The sequence below is a fragment of the Diabrotica virgifera genome, chromosome 2 (genome assembly GCF_917563875.1).
Source record: "Diabrotica virgifera virgifera chromosome 2, PGI_DIABVI_V3a".
NCBI lineage: Eukaryota > Metazoa > Arthropoda > Insecta > Coleoptera > Chrysomelidae > Diabrotica > Diabrotica virgifera.
In genome coordinates, this window is record NC_065444.1 from 279,456,556 (window position 1) to 279,472,078 (window position 15,523).

Here is a 15,523-nt window from a genome sequence, read left to right on the forward strand (position 1 = left end):
AATTGTAATCGATTTTTTTAAGATTTTTCTAATCATTTTGACGTTCTATTGATAAAATATCAATTTCTTACTTCGGATACTTTGACAATAATCGTGTAGATGGCGCTAAGAGTATAATAGATTATTTATAATTAGATATTACGGAACATTAAAAAAACTTAAATTCAGTATTTAAAACGTAAGTATATTTAAGGTAAAAATATATACCACAGCTTTGACCAACTAATATTGTTTATAATTAATGTTTTTAATTTTAATTTTAAATTAATCACTTTGACATTTATGTCAAATTTCCGGTAAACGTTTACAAACTTGTCACTACTGGCGTTCGCGAATTTGTAAATATCCCCTCTACGTACGAGCTCACAGCGTATACATCGTTTAGTTTTTGTAAAGCCGGACTCAAACGACTCGTGTACTTGGCGAATAATCGTCACTTGCGTATACTGGCAATGCTGTGTGAGTGGGTTACTAGCACAATTTTATTGTACTATTTGTCAAACACTCATAATAATAATGTTAATACTACTATTAATTGTCAAAGAATTGTTCTAGTAACCCTCCCAAAAGACATAGTAAGTAACGCAAGTAACGATTATTCGCCAAGTACACGAGTCGTTTGAGTCCGGCTTAAAGTTCGTTATTTTGAAAGACCGCTAATATCTAATTTGTCTTCATTTTGCTGTGATGGCAAGCAGTCGTTTGTGAGAAGATCCATTGTACAAGGTAATAATTCTTTGATTTCTTTTTCTATCCCGGTAAAAAATTGTCACTTTAGTTTTCTAAATCCTAAACAATATTCTATTGTTTCAGGGTTTGGTTTTCGTTTGGATTTTGGAGTTTTGGAGTTTAGATTTTGGAGTTTGGTCTTATAGTGTTTTGGTTTTGGTTTTTGTTGGCTTTTCTACATATTTTCCGTACCTGGAAACTTTCCGTTTCTTCAAAGTAAATAGGCTTACTTTTTGGTTGGAGGCTGTCTGGAATGGTCTATGGTTAGACGTTTCCGAAAATCGAATGGTTTCCTTCTATCGTACGTGAATTTATGGGTCCAGTACCATTAAATTTCGTCGCAATTACGGTGTGGTGATCGCTGATGTGAATATCAGCCAACTAAAGTCTTCAGGGAGACTTTATCGAGGATTTTCTATCGCTACTAGTCAAAAAGCGGTAAAATATATATCTCAAATATTCCTCTATGTTATTTTTGGGTTTATTTAAATTTCAATGAACAGTACAAACATAAAAACTGATAGGGTATTCTATTTTTAAACCATCAAATCTCACTAAGACTTTTATTTTCAATTATTTACCAACTATATGTATCACTCTGTAAAATTGTATATTTTCTGTTGTAAATTGTACTCCTATTTGTGAAAATTGTAATAAATAATTTAGTAAAATTCGTTTTTCCTTATTACATATCTCTTTCCAGTTTCACTTCAAAGGGTAGTTGGTTTAGGATGAAACAACATAAATTTTATATTAGGAAAGTTTAGTTAATCTATATATATGTTAATTTGCTGAAGTGTAAGACTGGCGCCCTCCATTTTAGTTTGTTCAGGATCTCTGTCTGTTTTTATTTATCTAATTTCTGTTTTATTCTTCCAGCTCTCCTTCTTTCACGCTCAAATTATTTCAGAAAGAAATCTGTTTTAATTTTATTCCTTTTTCTGGCTCTCGAATCCCACCTTCTTTTTAGTCTCTTGTTTTTCTAGCTTACTTAGCCGGTGCTCTATTCTATTCTTCTTCCTCCCTTCTTCTCTATTCTATACTTTCTTCACTTTCTTTCAAATTGCATAACTAACTTCGACTATCTTTCTTTCCAAAGCCGAGTTTAGTGTAGCAATTCTCTAAAGATCCCAAAAGGATGAAACATACGTAAGAGGATGGTGGTTGCTCTGAAACGGAATGAAATATTAACTATCTTTCATTTCCATTATCATTAATGTTCTTTACATACTTTAATTCGTATATTGTAGGTACCAAATGGAAAAACTTGAGATCGAAACTAACCCCAGCGTACTCACCCGGCAAACTGAAATACATGTTTGGAACCATAGATAAGTGCGGCCACACCATGACCAAAAAGCTACAAGAAATCGCCAACGAGAAAGGTGAAGTTGAAATCAAAGAAATTCTAGCTAGATATACGACCGATGTAATAGGCTCGTGTGCCTTTGGACTAGAATGTCATTGTATGACTGATCCCGAAGCGGAGTTTAGATTGATGGGAAAAAGAGCGTTTACCCAAACTGTTGGGGATGTTTTAAAAATGGTAAAAATCATTGTTCACAATTTAGCTCTGTCCACTGTAGGATGTTTCTTAGCCACGATAGTCTTTTCCTTCCTAGTCCTTTCTTTCCCTTGATCTTTCCTTTCACTCTTAGTTGAGCATATTGGTACTCAATAGTTCTCAGTATGTGGCCTAGGTAAGATGTTTTTCTTTCACTGTGTTGAAAATTTCTCGTTCCTTGCATATTCTATGCAGCACTTATTCGTTTGAGGTATGCGATGTTAATGAAATTTTGAAGATTCTCTAGTAGATCCACATTTTCAAAGTCCTTCAATTTATTTACGGTTGATGTTTTAGGGTCCACGTCTCAACTCCATAGAGAAGAACCGACCAGACGTAGCATTTTGATAAACGTAGTCGAATTTTAGTCCATGTGGTGAGACCGCTCCGGTCTGAAAAAAATTCTGATTCGGTTTCTTTTTGGATTCCAATTCAAAAATGTCCCCTTTAAACAAATCTGAAGTGTGCCGGGCGGAATTTTTGGGCACAAATTGTTTGAACAATTTTTTTAAACAAATACAAAAGATCACCTTTTTTGGGTCATTCGAAAGGTATCTTGTAATTTTTCTTAAAAATTAATAGTTTTCGAGTTATAGGCGATTTAAAATCTGAAAAATGCGAAAATACGCATTTTCGAGGCATAAAAACTCATATTTAAATTAGTATTTTTGAGGTTGCCAGATACTTAAATTGAAGAATGAACATTCAGCTTCAAGATTCTGAAGAATGATTGCGTCTAACGTTAATTTAAACCGTCGTTTTTTAATTGTTAAATATGCATGTCCATCCGATTTTTTGCCGGTGCGGCGCGCTCTATTTCAAAAATCTCCAATTTTGCTCCGGAAGGTATTTTTTCTAGATTCTTTGGGATATTCTAAATAAAATAAGTTTCTTGACATTTTTCTCAAAAGTTAACAGTTTTAAAGTTATAAGCGATTTAAAATCCAAAAATGCGTTTTTTGGCATTTTTCGGATTTTAAATCGCTTATAACTTTAAAACTATTAACTTTTAAGAGAAATGCCAAGAAACTTATTTTATTTAGAATATCCCAAAGAATCTAGAAAAAATATTTTTCTGAGGAAAATAGGTGATTTTTGAAATAGAGCGCGCCGCACCGGCAATAAAATCGGATAAACACGCATATTTAACAATTAAAAAACAACGGTATAAATTAAGGTTAGACGCAATCACTTTTCAGAATCTTGAAGCTGAATGTTTAATCTTCAATTTAAGTATCTGGCAACCTCAAAAATACTACTTTAAATATGAGTTTTAAGCCTCGAAAATGCGTATATTGGCATTTTTCAGATTTTAAATCGCCTATAACTCGAAAACTTAATTTTTAAGAAAAATTACAAGATACCTTTCTTCTTTAGAATAACCCAAAAAATCTAAAAATATATGTTTCAGGACAAAAAAAGGTGATCTTTTGTATTTGTTTAAAAAAATTGTTTAAACAATGTCTGCCCAAAAATTCCGACCGGCACCCTTCAGTGTTAAAGGGGACATTTTTGAATAGGAATCCAAAAAGAAACCGAATCAGAAATTTTTTCAGACGGGAGTGGTCTCACCACATGGACTATTTCGAGTTTTATTCGGGAATAACATAGCATTATTTGATTTTTCGAAAGATTTTCTGGCCTGTTCTATTCTCGATCTTATTTACAGATCAGGATTTAGGCTTCTATCGATCCAACATTCCAGGAACTTAAATTTATTGATTTGTTCTAAAATGTGCCGTTTTATTGTGCAAGGTTGAGGAACATTGTGGTCATTTGATTATCTCTTATATTATATCGTCGATGATGTGGCAATGCTCCTATCTGCTTTTTCGTGAGTTTTGTAAGAGAGGCCAAAAACTTTTTTTAGGGTCACCTCCTGTTTTCCTAATATTTTTTGACTCGTTTTGTAGTAAATTCAACTATTTATTTACTGCAAAACAAGTCAAAACTTACATATGAAAACAGGAGGTGACTAAAAAAGGTTTTTCGTATCTCCTACAAAATTCATGAAAAACAGATAGGATGTATTGTCACATCACCGACGATATTTTTTCGTTTTATTTTTGTTTTACAGGTAGTAATTCGGAGTTTTCCACCCGTAGCCGGTTTATTAGGTCTTGGTGTATTTTCCGGAAACGTTACAGACTTTTTTAACCGAGTTGTAAGAGACACTATAGAATTCAGAGAAAAGAATAATGTAACCAGACCAGATTTTCTTCAGTTGTTGATACAGCTAAGACGCAATGGACAACTAGAGGAGGATGTTGCTGATGAATTTAAAGAGGTAATAAGATGTAGATTTTAGATTTAATAGGCCCTGGCCCAAGTTTTGTTGTACAAAACCTTTGTACCAAAAAATATGTTTTAGCCGCCTCCTGGAACAGCCCTTACCATAGAAGAGGCAGCAGCCCAAGCATTTATTTTCTTTCTCGCTGGTTTTGAAACTACTTCAACCACAATAAGCTTTGCTCTATATGAAATGGCTGTGAATAAATCGATTCAAAATAAAGCGAGGAAAGAAGTGGATGAACTATTGGAGAAATACCAGGAATTATCGTATGAATCTATAATGGAGATGAATTATTTGGATACAGTAATATTTGGTACACATATTTCATTTCTGATAAAATTTAAAAAACCTGAATTATTAAAAGAAGTCTCTAAGGTATTTCAGCTTGAGTTCTAAGTATTTCACTTTTTATTTAAAGTTGATTTCTTTTCAGGGATAGATCTAAACATTTGCCACTGGAGGGAGAGACTTCCAATGAAACACCAACCAAAAGACATAAAAAAGATAAACCCAAACTACATAAAGAATTAATTTAAAGTATTAAATACAGAATATAAAGAACACAAAATAGGGGAGTGCATATAGATTTTCACTTCGCAAAAAATCAAACAAGATAAAACTTTTTCTAATTTCATTAAGAAATGTTTAATAAACAACATATCAAAAAGTTCTACTGGAGAAGTGGGTGCTTCATTTTTTATTAAACAAATAAACTACGAAATTAGATGGTTTTTTTTAAATAACTCCGACAATACTCCTGACTTGACCATTGAAAAATTCAGAAAATTTTACAAAAAAACCTTATATAAAGAATTTTCTAAAATTAAATCAGTATCTTCTACAATTTTTTATTTATAACGCTAAAGTCACCCTTCTCACAAACATTGGCGCACTGTATGTAAACTAGCGTACGGCGAAGTGCACGGTTGAGTTATTTTAATGTTATTCTTTAACTAATAGATCAAATGAAATTCTACAAATTGAACATGAAAGAAGAATAATTAAGCTATTTTATGGTTATAATAGAAAGAAATAAAATGTATGGGCATAAGTACGGTGTGGGCGGAAAGTGAGCCTTACATGAATTTTGTTTAAAAATGATTTAAAAATGTGTAACTAATACAATTTTTCTTATAAAACTCTCAATTTTGCACAACTTACTTTTAAATCATTTTACTAAATGATGTTTCATTCAAAAAAAAAATCTCAAAAATTTAATTCAAATGATATGACGTCTCAAAAAATGTAATTTTTGAAATCTTCGTAGTTTTATAGAATTACCACCAATTTAAGACGGTATTACTCAAATTTGAACAGATCTATTACAGTTTTATAAGTGCTTTTTTAAAGCTTAGGATGTAATCTTTAAAATGCACTAAATTATTTTACTTTAGAAATTAAATAAACTATTTCGTTTTAAGAAAATTAAGAAAGATAACAAAAATGTAATACAAAAACCGAAAATTAACAGCTAAAAAAATGTTTATACAAAGCGATCATAACTTTTTTCTGTAAAACTTACTTAAAATACATTTAATAATAAGCTTCAACAATAATAAATGTTCAGCAAAAAATTTTTTAGCTCTTATACAGTATGTCTACGTAACTTGGAACCTATTGATAACTTTTTTATTATCAGTTTTACGAAAAAGAGTTATTCTTTCTAAAATACTCTGCATCGTATATAATCTAAGATGCAATCATCAAATATCAAATTTAATTAATGTTATATGAGGTATGTCAAAAAATATGAATTTCACTCAAGAGTAAAGTACCTTTACATTTTACAATATCGAGAATTGTTTTTAAGAAAAGTTGTTTGGAATTAAAAAATTTGTTTTAGTGTTCAATTACATCCTTCTAATTAAAATATTGTGAATAATAAAGGCACTTAACTCTTAAAAAAAATTAATATTTTTTACATAACTCGTATAAAATTAAAAAAGTTTGATATCTGATGATTGTATCTTAGATTTTAGACCAGGGAGAGCATTTTATGAAGAATAACTTTTTTTCGTAAAAGTGATAATAAAATAGTTATCATAATTGTAATAAAATGATGATAATTATTCGTAATTTGAGAAAAAATTGAATTTTTTTTTCGATTAGAATGATGTAATTGTATATTTAGACGTAGTTTATAATTTCAAACAACTTTTCATAATAGCATTTTTTGATATTCTGGAATATAAAGGTACTTTACTCTTTAACGAAATTAATATTTTTGACATAACTCGTATAAAATTAATAAAATTTGATATCTGATGATTGAGTTTTAGATTTTTGACTATCCAGAGCATTTTATTAAGAATAACTTTTTTTCGTAAAATTAAAAAGTTTTCCATGTGTTTCCTAGCTACGCAGACACACTGTATAAGAGCTTCTGTGTAAGAATTTTCCAATGCCATAATCAGCATAATCAAAAACAAAATAGAATCATATATGATCAAAGTAAAATAATGAATTTAACGATGTTTTTAAAATTATTTATACAAAACAATTGTTATTGTTTAAACAATTAATAAACAATTAGCGGTCAAAGTTAGTAGAACTTTTTACTTTAACATGTATATAAACTAACAAAAAGAGTTTTAGAAAAATATAAGTTTGTTTGAATTTTTCCGAAACAATGCATATTTTCGTTCTAATTGCACTCCCCTATATATAAAGAATAATTGAAACACAGATGTATTTTCCTTAATTTTCCTAACTAGAGATTTTATTGGGTTGGATTTGTATGTCTTTTGTTAAAGTTTCATGTTAGCTAACATATTTTTGTTTCAACAATTTTTTTCTTTAATTTTGGACCTTGCTGTGAAGGGGGGAATTTTCCCATTTTTACCTACCGTCTATCCGCTACTGTCTCTAATAAAGTTTACTAATTTGCAGAAACAATGAGAAAATATCCTCCAGCACCCGTGTTTCTTAGAAAATGCACAAAAGCATATCCAGTACCAAACAGTAACGTAGTTATAGAGAAAGGTTTATCGGTACTTATACCTTGTTATGGTCTACACAGAGATCCAGAGTATTTTCCAGACCCAGAACTGTTCGACCCAGATCGTTTTTCAGAAGAAAACAAATCGAAGATATGGGAAGGCACATACATACCTTTTGGTGATGGCCCTAGAAATTGTATTGGTGAGTTCCCTTTTTCACTATACTTTATTTGGGAATTTGACTCTGTTTTATTTTAATTTGTAACCGTTGGTCAACCGAAATACAGTGGAACCCCGATAAGTCGGCCCCCGATAACCCGGAAGTCCGGGTAACCCGGAACGATTTTTATCAGACAAACATTTCAACAATAAAAATGTATGTAATATAATATTTGAGAGATAATAGGTATTTGTGTAATTTGAACTACATATACGATAGTAAAAATGACTCATGGCACACGACGACGTTCATTGTCATGTTATCGGAAACAGCAGGCACCTGTAGTATCCTTTATTTATTTAAAACTGTCTTAGCATTGTTTAAAAAATACTAAAGGACTATTAAAAAATTATTTTTTAAACAATGGTCTTGGTCTCCACTGTTCTTAAATAACATAACATCGTTGCGATTGAGACCGTATTGTGTGTAGTACAGTCTTTCTGTTCGCTTCCGTTCTGTAATAATTCGTAAATCTATTCAGATTTTGTCTTTGCGTGTTTTTTATCTACGTAATGGCAACAAAACGTAAAAATGTTGTAGTGACAATGGAAAAGAAACTAGAAGCATTAGGTAGAATTGATAAAGGCGTAATTAATACGTAATTCAGATGTGTACTATGCATATATATTTCATGTTATTTCAATTATAACTGAGTTTATCTGTAAGTATACCTCATTTTATTAATTTTTACCATTTTCTTCGCCTAACCCGGATTTTCGATAACCCGAATCGGCCGCGGTCCCGATTAATTCGAATTACCGAGGTTCCACTGTACTAATAAACTAAACTAATATTGACATTTTTCAATAACAAGTTAAATAACATTACTTATAATAAAATAATAAGTACAGTGGAACCCCGTTAAGTCGGCCTCCGATAACGCGGCTAACCCGGACCGATTTTCATCAGACAAACATTTCAACAATAAAAACGTAATACTGACAACCGAAACTGACTGAAATTTTTACCAAGGAATGAACAATAACAATACTGTATATAACTGTACGTAATTCACATGTACTGTGCATAATGTATTTCATGTTTTTGCAATTATAATGGAGCTTATCTCTAAGGATACCGTATTTTATTAATTTTTACTATATTCTACGGCTAACCCGGATTTTAGATAACCCGGATCGGCCGTAGTCCCGATTAATCCAACTTATCGAGGTTCCACTGTACTATATACCTACCTAATTATATTTTTAATTTTAGGTATGAGATTTGCCATGATTCAGGCAAAAATAGCTCTATCTCTAACTTTGAGAAACTTTGATTTTGAACTTAGTGAAAAGACGAAACTACCTTTGAAAATGGAAACAAAAGGAATTATCTTAACACCTATAGGTGGATTGTGGTTAAAATTAAAACCGAGAGACCATAAGCCAAACTAAAATCAGGAGTACGGAAATTACAAAAAATAATGTGTGTGATATATTTCAAAAGTAGATTAGGTGACGATACAATATTGATGTAAAAAGTATGAAAGAATTCATTTGTGTCAACATAAAAATAAAATGTAAATACATAATCCCACGTATAATCATCATCATCATTCTCTTTGCCTTATCCCTATGCGGGGTCGGCTTCCCTAATTGCATTTCTCCACACAATTCTATCTTGGGCCATATCAATGTTAATCCCCTTTACCAACATGTCCTGCCTTATCGTCTCCCCCCAGCTCTTCTTTGGTCTTCCTCTCCTACTCCTTCCAGGAATCTGCACTTCAGCTATTCTTCGTATTGGGTGGTTAACGTCTCGACGTTGAACATGACCAAACCATCTTAACCTATGCTCTCTCATTTTGGCATCAATTGGTGCCACACCTAGACTTCCCCTAATATACTCATTTCTAATTTTATCCTTCTTTGTCACTCCACTCATCCATCTAAGCATTCTCATTTCCGCCACATGCATTCGCTGTTCCTCTTTCTTTTTCACTGCCCAACATTCAGTTCCGTACATCATAGCTGGTCTTATGGCTGTTTTATAGAATTTTCCCTTCAGCTTCATTGGAATTTTTCTGTCACACAACACACCACTCGCTTCTTTCCACTTCATCCATCCAGCCCTAATTCTACTGCATGCATCTCCATCTATTTCTCCATTACTCTGTAATACCGATCCTAGGTACTTAAAATGATTGCTTTTTACAATCATTTCACCATTTAAAGATACCATTTTATTTGTAGTAGCTCCATCTTTAAATGAACATTCCAAATACTCTGTTTTTGTCCTACTAAGTTTTAAACCTTTTTCCTCCAGAGCTTGTCTCCACTGTTCCAGTTTTTGTTCTAAGTCTCTTTCACTATTTCCTACTAACACAACATCATCAGCATACATTAAGCACCATGGAATGTTACCCTGTATTTTCGCTGTTATCTGGTCCAAAACTAATGAGAATAAATACGGACTAAGCACAGAACCTTGATGCAATCCTACTTTCACATGAAATTTATCAGTCTCTCCCACACCTGTCCTAACACTAGTCGTTACTCCCTCATACATATCCCTCACAATCTTTACATATTCACCAGGGACTCCTTTCTTATTGAGTGCCCACCACAGAATCTCTCGAGGAACTCTATCATATGCTTTCTCAAGATCAATGAATATCATATGAGCGTTTGTTTCTTTACTCCTATATTTTTCGATCAAATGCCTTATAATGAAAATTGCATCTGTTGTTGATCTACCCTGCATAAAGCCAAATTGATTCTCGGATATTTCGGTCTCTTCACGTATCCGTCTATCAATTACTCTTTCCCATATTTTCATGGTGTGGCTAAGCAGTTTTATAGCCCTGTAGTTTGTACATTGTTGTATATCTCCCTTGTTTTTGTAAACAGGTACCAGTATACTGCTTCTCCATTCGTCTGGCGAATAAATAATCCCACGTATAATAAAAATATTATACAGTGCGGTGGAATTAGTGTTATTTACCCCCCCCCCTGTTAACTTGTTTATTTTAAGAATATAAGCAAAACGCTCGGACAGGTCGATTTTTAAACTAATCATAGTGTATTATAGCATCAATGTTTCGAACTTTACGCTATCCCTCTTCAGGTGGCAGGCACAACTTTGATTTTTTTAAATGGGAAAGTACATAATATGACACCTCATTTAAAAGCTTTTGACATACTGATTACAAAAATGTATAATACTTTAATCCTTTTTAAGGTGGTAGGCGCAAAATTTGTTTTGAATTATTTTTAAACGCATTTATTTCTTTCTAATCCTGAGAAAACTAATAAGTATTTTTGAAAAATTTAAACGCAGAATGAAATATTACAATATTATCGATGGTCAAACGTCCTTGAGAACTTCTATAATCATTATTTTAATAAGTCACAGGGGTGAAAACAAAAGAGAAAATTTAGTCTGATTTTTAATTTCAAATATCTCATTCAAAAGAAACTTTTTGTTTATTCTAAGGGACTTTCAGTCTCGGTAATAATGTAATCTTTCATTCTACATTTAAATTTTTCAAAAATATTTATTAGTTTTCTCAGGATTCGAAAAAAATAAATGTGTTTGAAAATAATTCGAACGAAATTTTGCGCCTGCGCCCTTAAAAAGGATTAAAGTATTATACATTTTTGTAATCAGTATTTCAAAAGCTTTTAAATGAGGTGTCACATTATGTACTTTCCCATTTAAAAAAAAAATCAAAGTTGTGCCTGTCACCTGAAGAGGGATCGCGTAAAGTTCGAAACATTGATGCTATAATATACTTTGATTATTTTAAAAATCGACCTGTCCGAGCGTTTTGCTTATATTCTTAAAATAAACAAGTTATCAGGGGGAGGGGTAACACTTATTCCACCGCACTGTATTTATATTATATTTGAAATTTTAAATCGTATTTTTACATACCAAATAAAAGTAAAGGGTCGATTTACTCAGTTAGTGCCCTTAACAAGAAAAATGCAGAGAATGGTACTATTAGTCCATTCTTTCACGGTTTTTGCTCTAAATTTTAAAAAACCGCCTGGATTGACATGAAATTTGGCATACATAATATAGCTTACATGTCAAAGAAAAAAAGTGATATTGTGCCGATGTGTGCTTTTGCCCTGGGGGTGAGTTTCACCCCCTCTTGGGGTGAAAAAATATATGTCCAAAATAAGCACGGATATGGGTAAATTGACTAATTTTAAGTAACTTTTGTTCTATAGAGCTTTTTCGCCAAGTCAACACTTTTCGAGTTATTTGCGAGTGAATATGTTCATTTTTCAACAAAATAACCATATTTTTAGACGGTTTTTTGCAAATAACTCAAAAAGTAAGTATTTTGTCGAAAAAAAAGTTCTTAGCAAAAATATAGCCTATAAAAAAGTAAAAAAAAAATGGTGTACGCGTTAGGTCTCTGGATCTCGTAGAACCAGAGTTATAGCCAATGAAAAATAGATTGATAATGTTGTTCTGAAGCTATTTCCTTGTGGCATTTTTATAATTACGTATTTTTTTATGGGAAATAAGCCACAATTTTACTTAATAAATTAATAAATTAATAAATTTTAAAATTCATTTTTTAGTAAAATTGTGGCTTATTTCCCATAAAAAAATACGTAATAGATTGATAGTCACCAAATTTCAAATAGAATATTTCGACGTGAAATATCCAAAAAATTAAGCACTTTTTGGGGAAAACCCGTTATAACTTTTTTAAAGTGTTTAAAAAAAGCTTTATTTCTGTTTTTACAAAAAGTTTTTAGCATTAAATTTAAGCAAGTTACGCTCAAAATAAAGTTGGTCGGAAATTAATCGTTACCGCTCCACAAATTATTTTACTTATGTTGTGTTTATATGGTCTGTAAGTTTAATCGACTCAAAGTGCTTATTTTCGAAAAAAATTGTTTTCAAAGTAAAATATTTAAAAATTTAAATTTTGAAAAATATGCTTTTTTTCAAAATAACTTAAAAATTGTTAGAGATACCAAAAATCTCGAAAAACAGAAAAAGTCAGATTTGCTTTTCTGAATATCATGTATTTTTTGGTTTTTCTGTTAGACAAAAATTGATTAAAATTTGGTGTTTCTAAATTTGCATACATTCGTGATCAGTGACTCGTTCAACCCCTTTTAACTACAGCCCTTTCAATAATAAGGACTTTGAACCGATGAAACTTACAGATTATATAAACAATATATACACGAGTCTAGAAACTTGTGAAGTCGTAACGATTAAGTTCATTTAAGATACTAATTAGGGGGTGATTTTCTCGATTTTTTTACCAAAACCAAAAGGGACTAACTTTATTTTGAGCGTAACTTGTTTAATTTTGATGCTAGAAATTTTTTTTATAAAACAAAAATGAAGCTTTTTTTAAACACTTTAAATAAGTTGTAATGAGTTTTCCCCGAAATGTGCTTCATTTTTGGTCATTTCACGTTAAAATATTCCATTTGGAATTTGACGAATATTAACCTATTTTCCATTAGCTATAACTCTGCTTCTACTAGGTGTAGAGACGTGATATATACACCATTTTTTTAAATTTTGTACAGGCTATATTTTTGCTAAGAATGTTTTTTCGACAAAATTCTTACTATTTGAGTTATTTGCGATAAACCGTCCAAAAGCGTGGTTATTTTGTTGAAAAAATGAACATATTCACTGTCAAATAACTCGAAAAGTATTGACTTAGTGAAAAAACTCTATAGAACAAAAGTTACTTAAAATTAGCCAGTTTATCCATTTCCTGACTTTCTTTGGACGAATATTTTTTCACCCCCAAAAGGGGGTGAAAACCACCCCCAGGGCAAAAGCACATATCGGCACAATATCACTTTTTTTCTTTGACTTGTTAGCTATGTGTATGTCAAATTTCATGTCAATCCAAGCAGTTCTTTAAAATTTAGAGGTTTTGCAATATTTTACCGTTAAAGAACGGACTATATGGAAATGAATGCTGGCTCAAGAAACTTAGCCCTGCAAAAAAAACATCTAAAAAAAGAACTTCTAATAGCGTGTTTTAATGGATTATAATAAACCACAGATTGTGGTTTTTTACTACTTAAAAAACTTATAAATTGACATCAGCGGTCATTTCGACAAAAAACTAACAAATGAACTAAAATCAGGGGTTTTTGAATATTGGGAGGTGCCATGTCGGAGACGAGAACTTCTCAACCCAGTTTATCCTGGGGGAATAGTGGACACAAGACTAAAATCCGATGTAAAGGCAGATAATGACATATTAGTAAGAACTGGTTAAGTAACGACTCTTCAAATTCAGCCCATATCGACACAACCGGAATTAAAACAGAAAAATACACGAAAATTTAAACAAAGTTTGTGTGTGTGTGTGTGTGTGTGTGCTTGTTTTTGGCTTGGATGCAAGTCCATTTGTCACAGATTTTTTTATGTCATAATTATCAAGATAATTATGTACGATAATAAAATAAATTCATATTATAAACATTTATAAATATATATTATTACTTTTGAGAAAACTAACTAGCAGATTTAATATGTTCATATCAGTGGTACAGACAACATTATGGATATGGTAAGGTGGTAAATAATCTACAAAGTTTAACTAAAGCTTTAAAAATTCTTACCTTGGCCGATAATTCTAAAATCGCAATCTTCCTTTCCTGTCCCTCGAGCTTTTCCTGCAACATCGTAGCTCCCAAAGCTCCTGCATGGTGCTGTTGCATTTCCAGTTTGTGCTTTAAAATGTCTACATCGTTGAGCAATTTTATATTTTCATTTCTTAAAATTTCCAATTCAGCATTTGCATTAACGTTTAGGTTGGAAGCTTTTAGAGTCTTGACTCTATTTTCCAGATTTCGTTTTTCGCGTTCCAATCGTTCTATCGCCATTCTATATCCTAAAAATAATTATCAACAATATAAAAATATGGTTTTATGGGAAACAAATAAAGTCAATAGTCCATGAAGAGTCAGTGAACGTTATGAGAAAACACGTACTGTAATTGTTATTATATTTCTTTATTAAGTAGTTCAGAGAAATAAGGAAAAAAAATATCCTGTTGGTAACGCAACACCCTCCAGGCCGAAACCAAATTTTTTGAGTAGTATGGACATCTATATTAATAACCCATATGTTTCCTGCAACCGATTTTGATGATATACATAGTAGTCCTGTCGCCAGGGGGGTACAACGGCCTTCTTAATTCAGATGGACTTACCCAAGTTTTTTTTATGTATTTTGATCCGTAGAACACGAATTTTTTGGGTAACAGTTGATCCGGATGTCGATAAGATTGTTATAAACAAAGAAGTTGAGGAATTACATAACAGCGATTTCTCGCAAAACAAAACAGTTTTTTGTATTTTTTGGGTCATTCTAACCAAAAAATGTTTCTACAAGTTTTTTCGTAGGATGCATAGTTTTCGAGATAAACGCGGTTGAACTTTCAAAAAATGGAAAAATTGCAATTTTTGAACCCGAATAATGTTTGAATAAAAAATAAAATAGCAATTCTGCTTACCGCCTTTAAAAGTTTAAGTCAAATTATATCTGTTTTGAATATTTGCATTGCTAAAAATTTATTTTTTGATTGTTAAAAAAAGCTATAAACACATACTGTTTCCCGTGCCTAATACATGCGTTTTAATGCATGCTACTTAGAAATAGCCCCGCTTGCACTTTTACCTCCTCTACGTACTCGTTCGATTTTAAATGAGAAATCATTGAAACATCACTCAAGCACTAGGTGTTTACAGCTTTGTTTTAACAATAAAATAATACATTTTTGGCAATACAAATAATTAAAACCGATATAATTTGACTTGAACTTTCAAATG

General features: G+C 31.6%; 2 protein-coding genes across 2 annotated transcripts in view; one reads left to right on the top strand and one right to left on the bottom strand.

The window, feature by feature from the left end:
- The window catches only part of LOC126880649 (probable cytochrome P450 6a13), a 39,552-nt gene extending 30,276 nt beyond the window's left edge, over positions 1–9,276 (top strand). Inside the window, exons 4-8 of the mRNA XM_050644691.1 lie at positions 1,980–2,275; positions 4,371–4,580; positions 4,665–4,899; positions 7,476–7,727; positions 8,961–9,276. Coding sequence (XP_050500648.1) covers positions 1,980–2,275; positions 4,371–4,580; positions 4,665–4,899; positions 7,476–7,727; positions 8,961–9,139 — 1,172 coding nt within the window. The 3' untranslated portion in view covers positions 9,140–9,276. The remainder of the gene's footprint in view (positions 1–1,979; positions 2,276–4,370; positions 4,581–4,664; positions 4,900–7,475; positions 7,728–8,960) is intronic.
- The window catches only part of LOC126880648 (centrosomal protein of 290 kDa), a 127,653-nt gene that overhangs the window by 71,261 nt on the left and 40,869 nt on the right, over positions 1–15,523 (bottom strand). Inside the window, exon 17 of the mRNA XM_050644690.1 lies at positions 14,312–14,583. Within this exon, the coding sequence (XP_050500647.1) occupies positions 14,312–14,583 (272 nt within the window). The remainder of the gene's footprint in view (positions 1–14,311; positions 14,584–15,523) is intronic.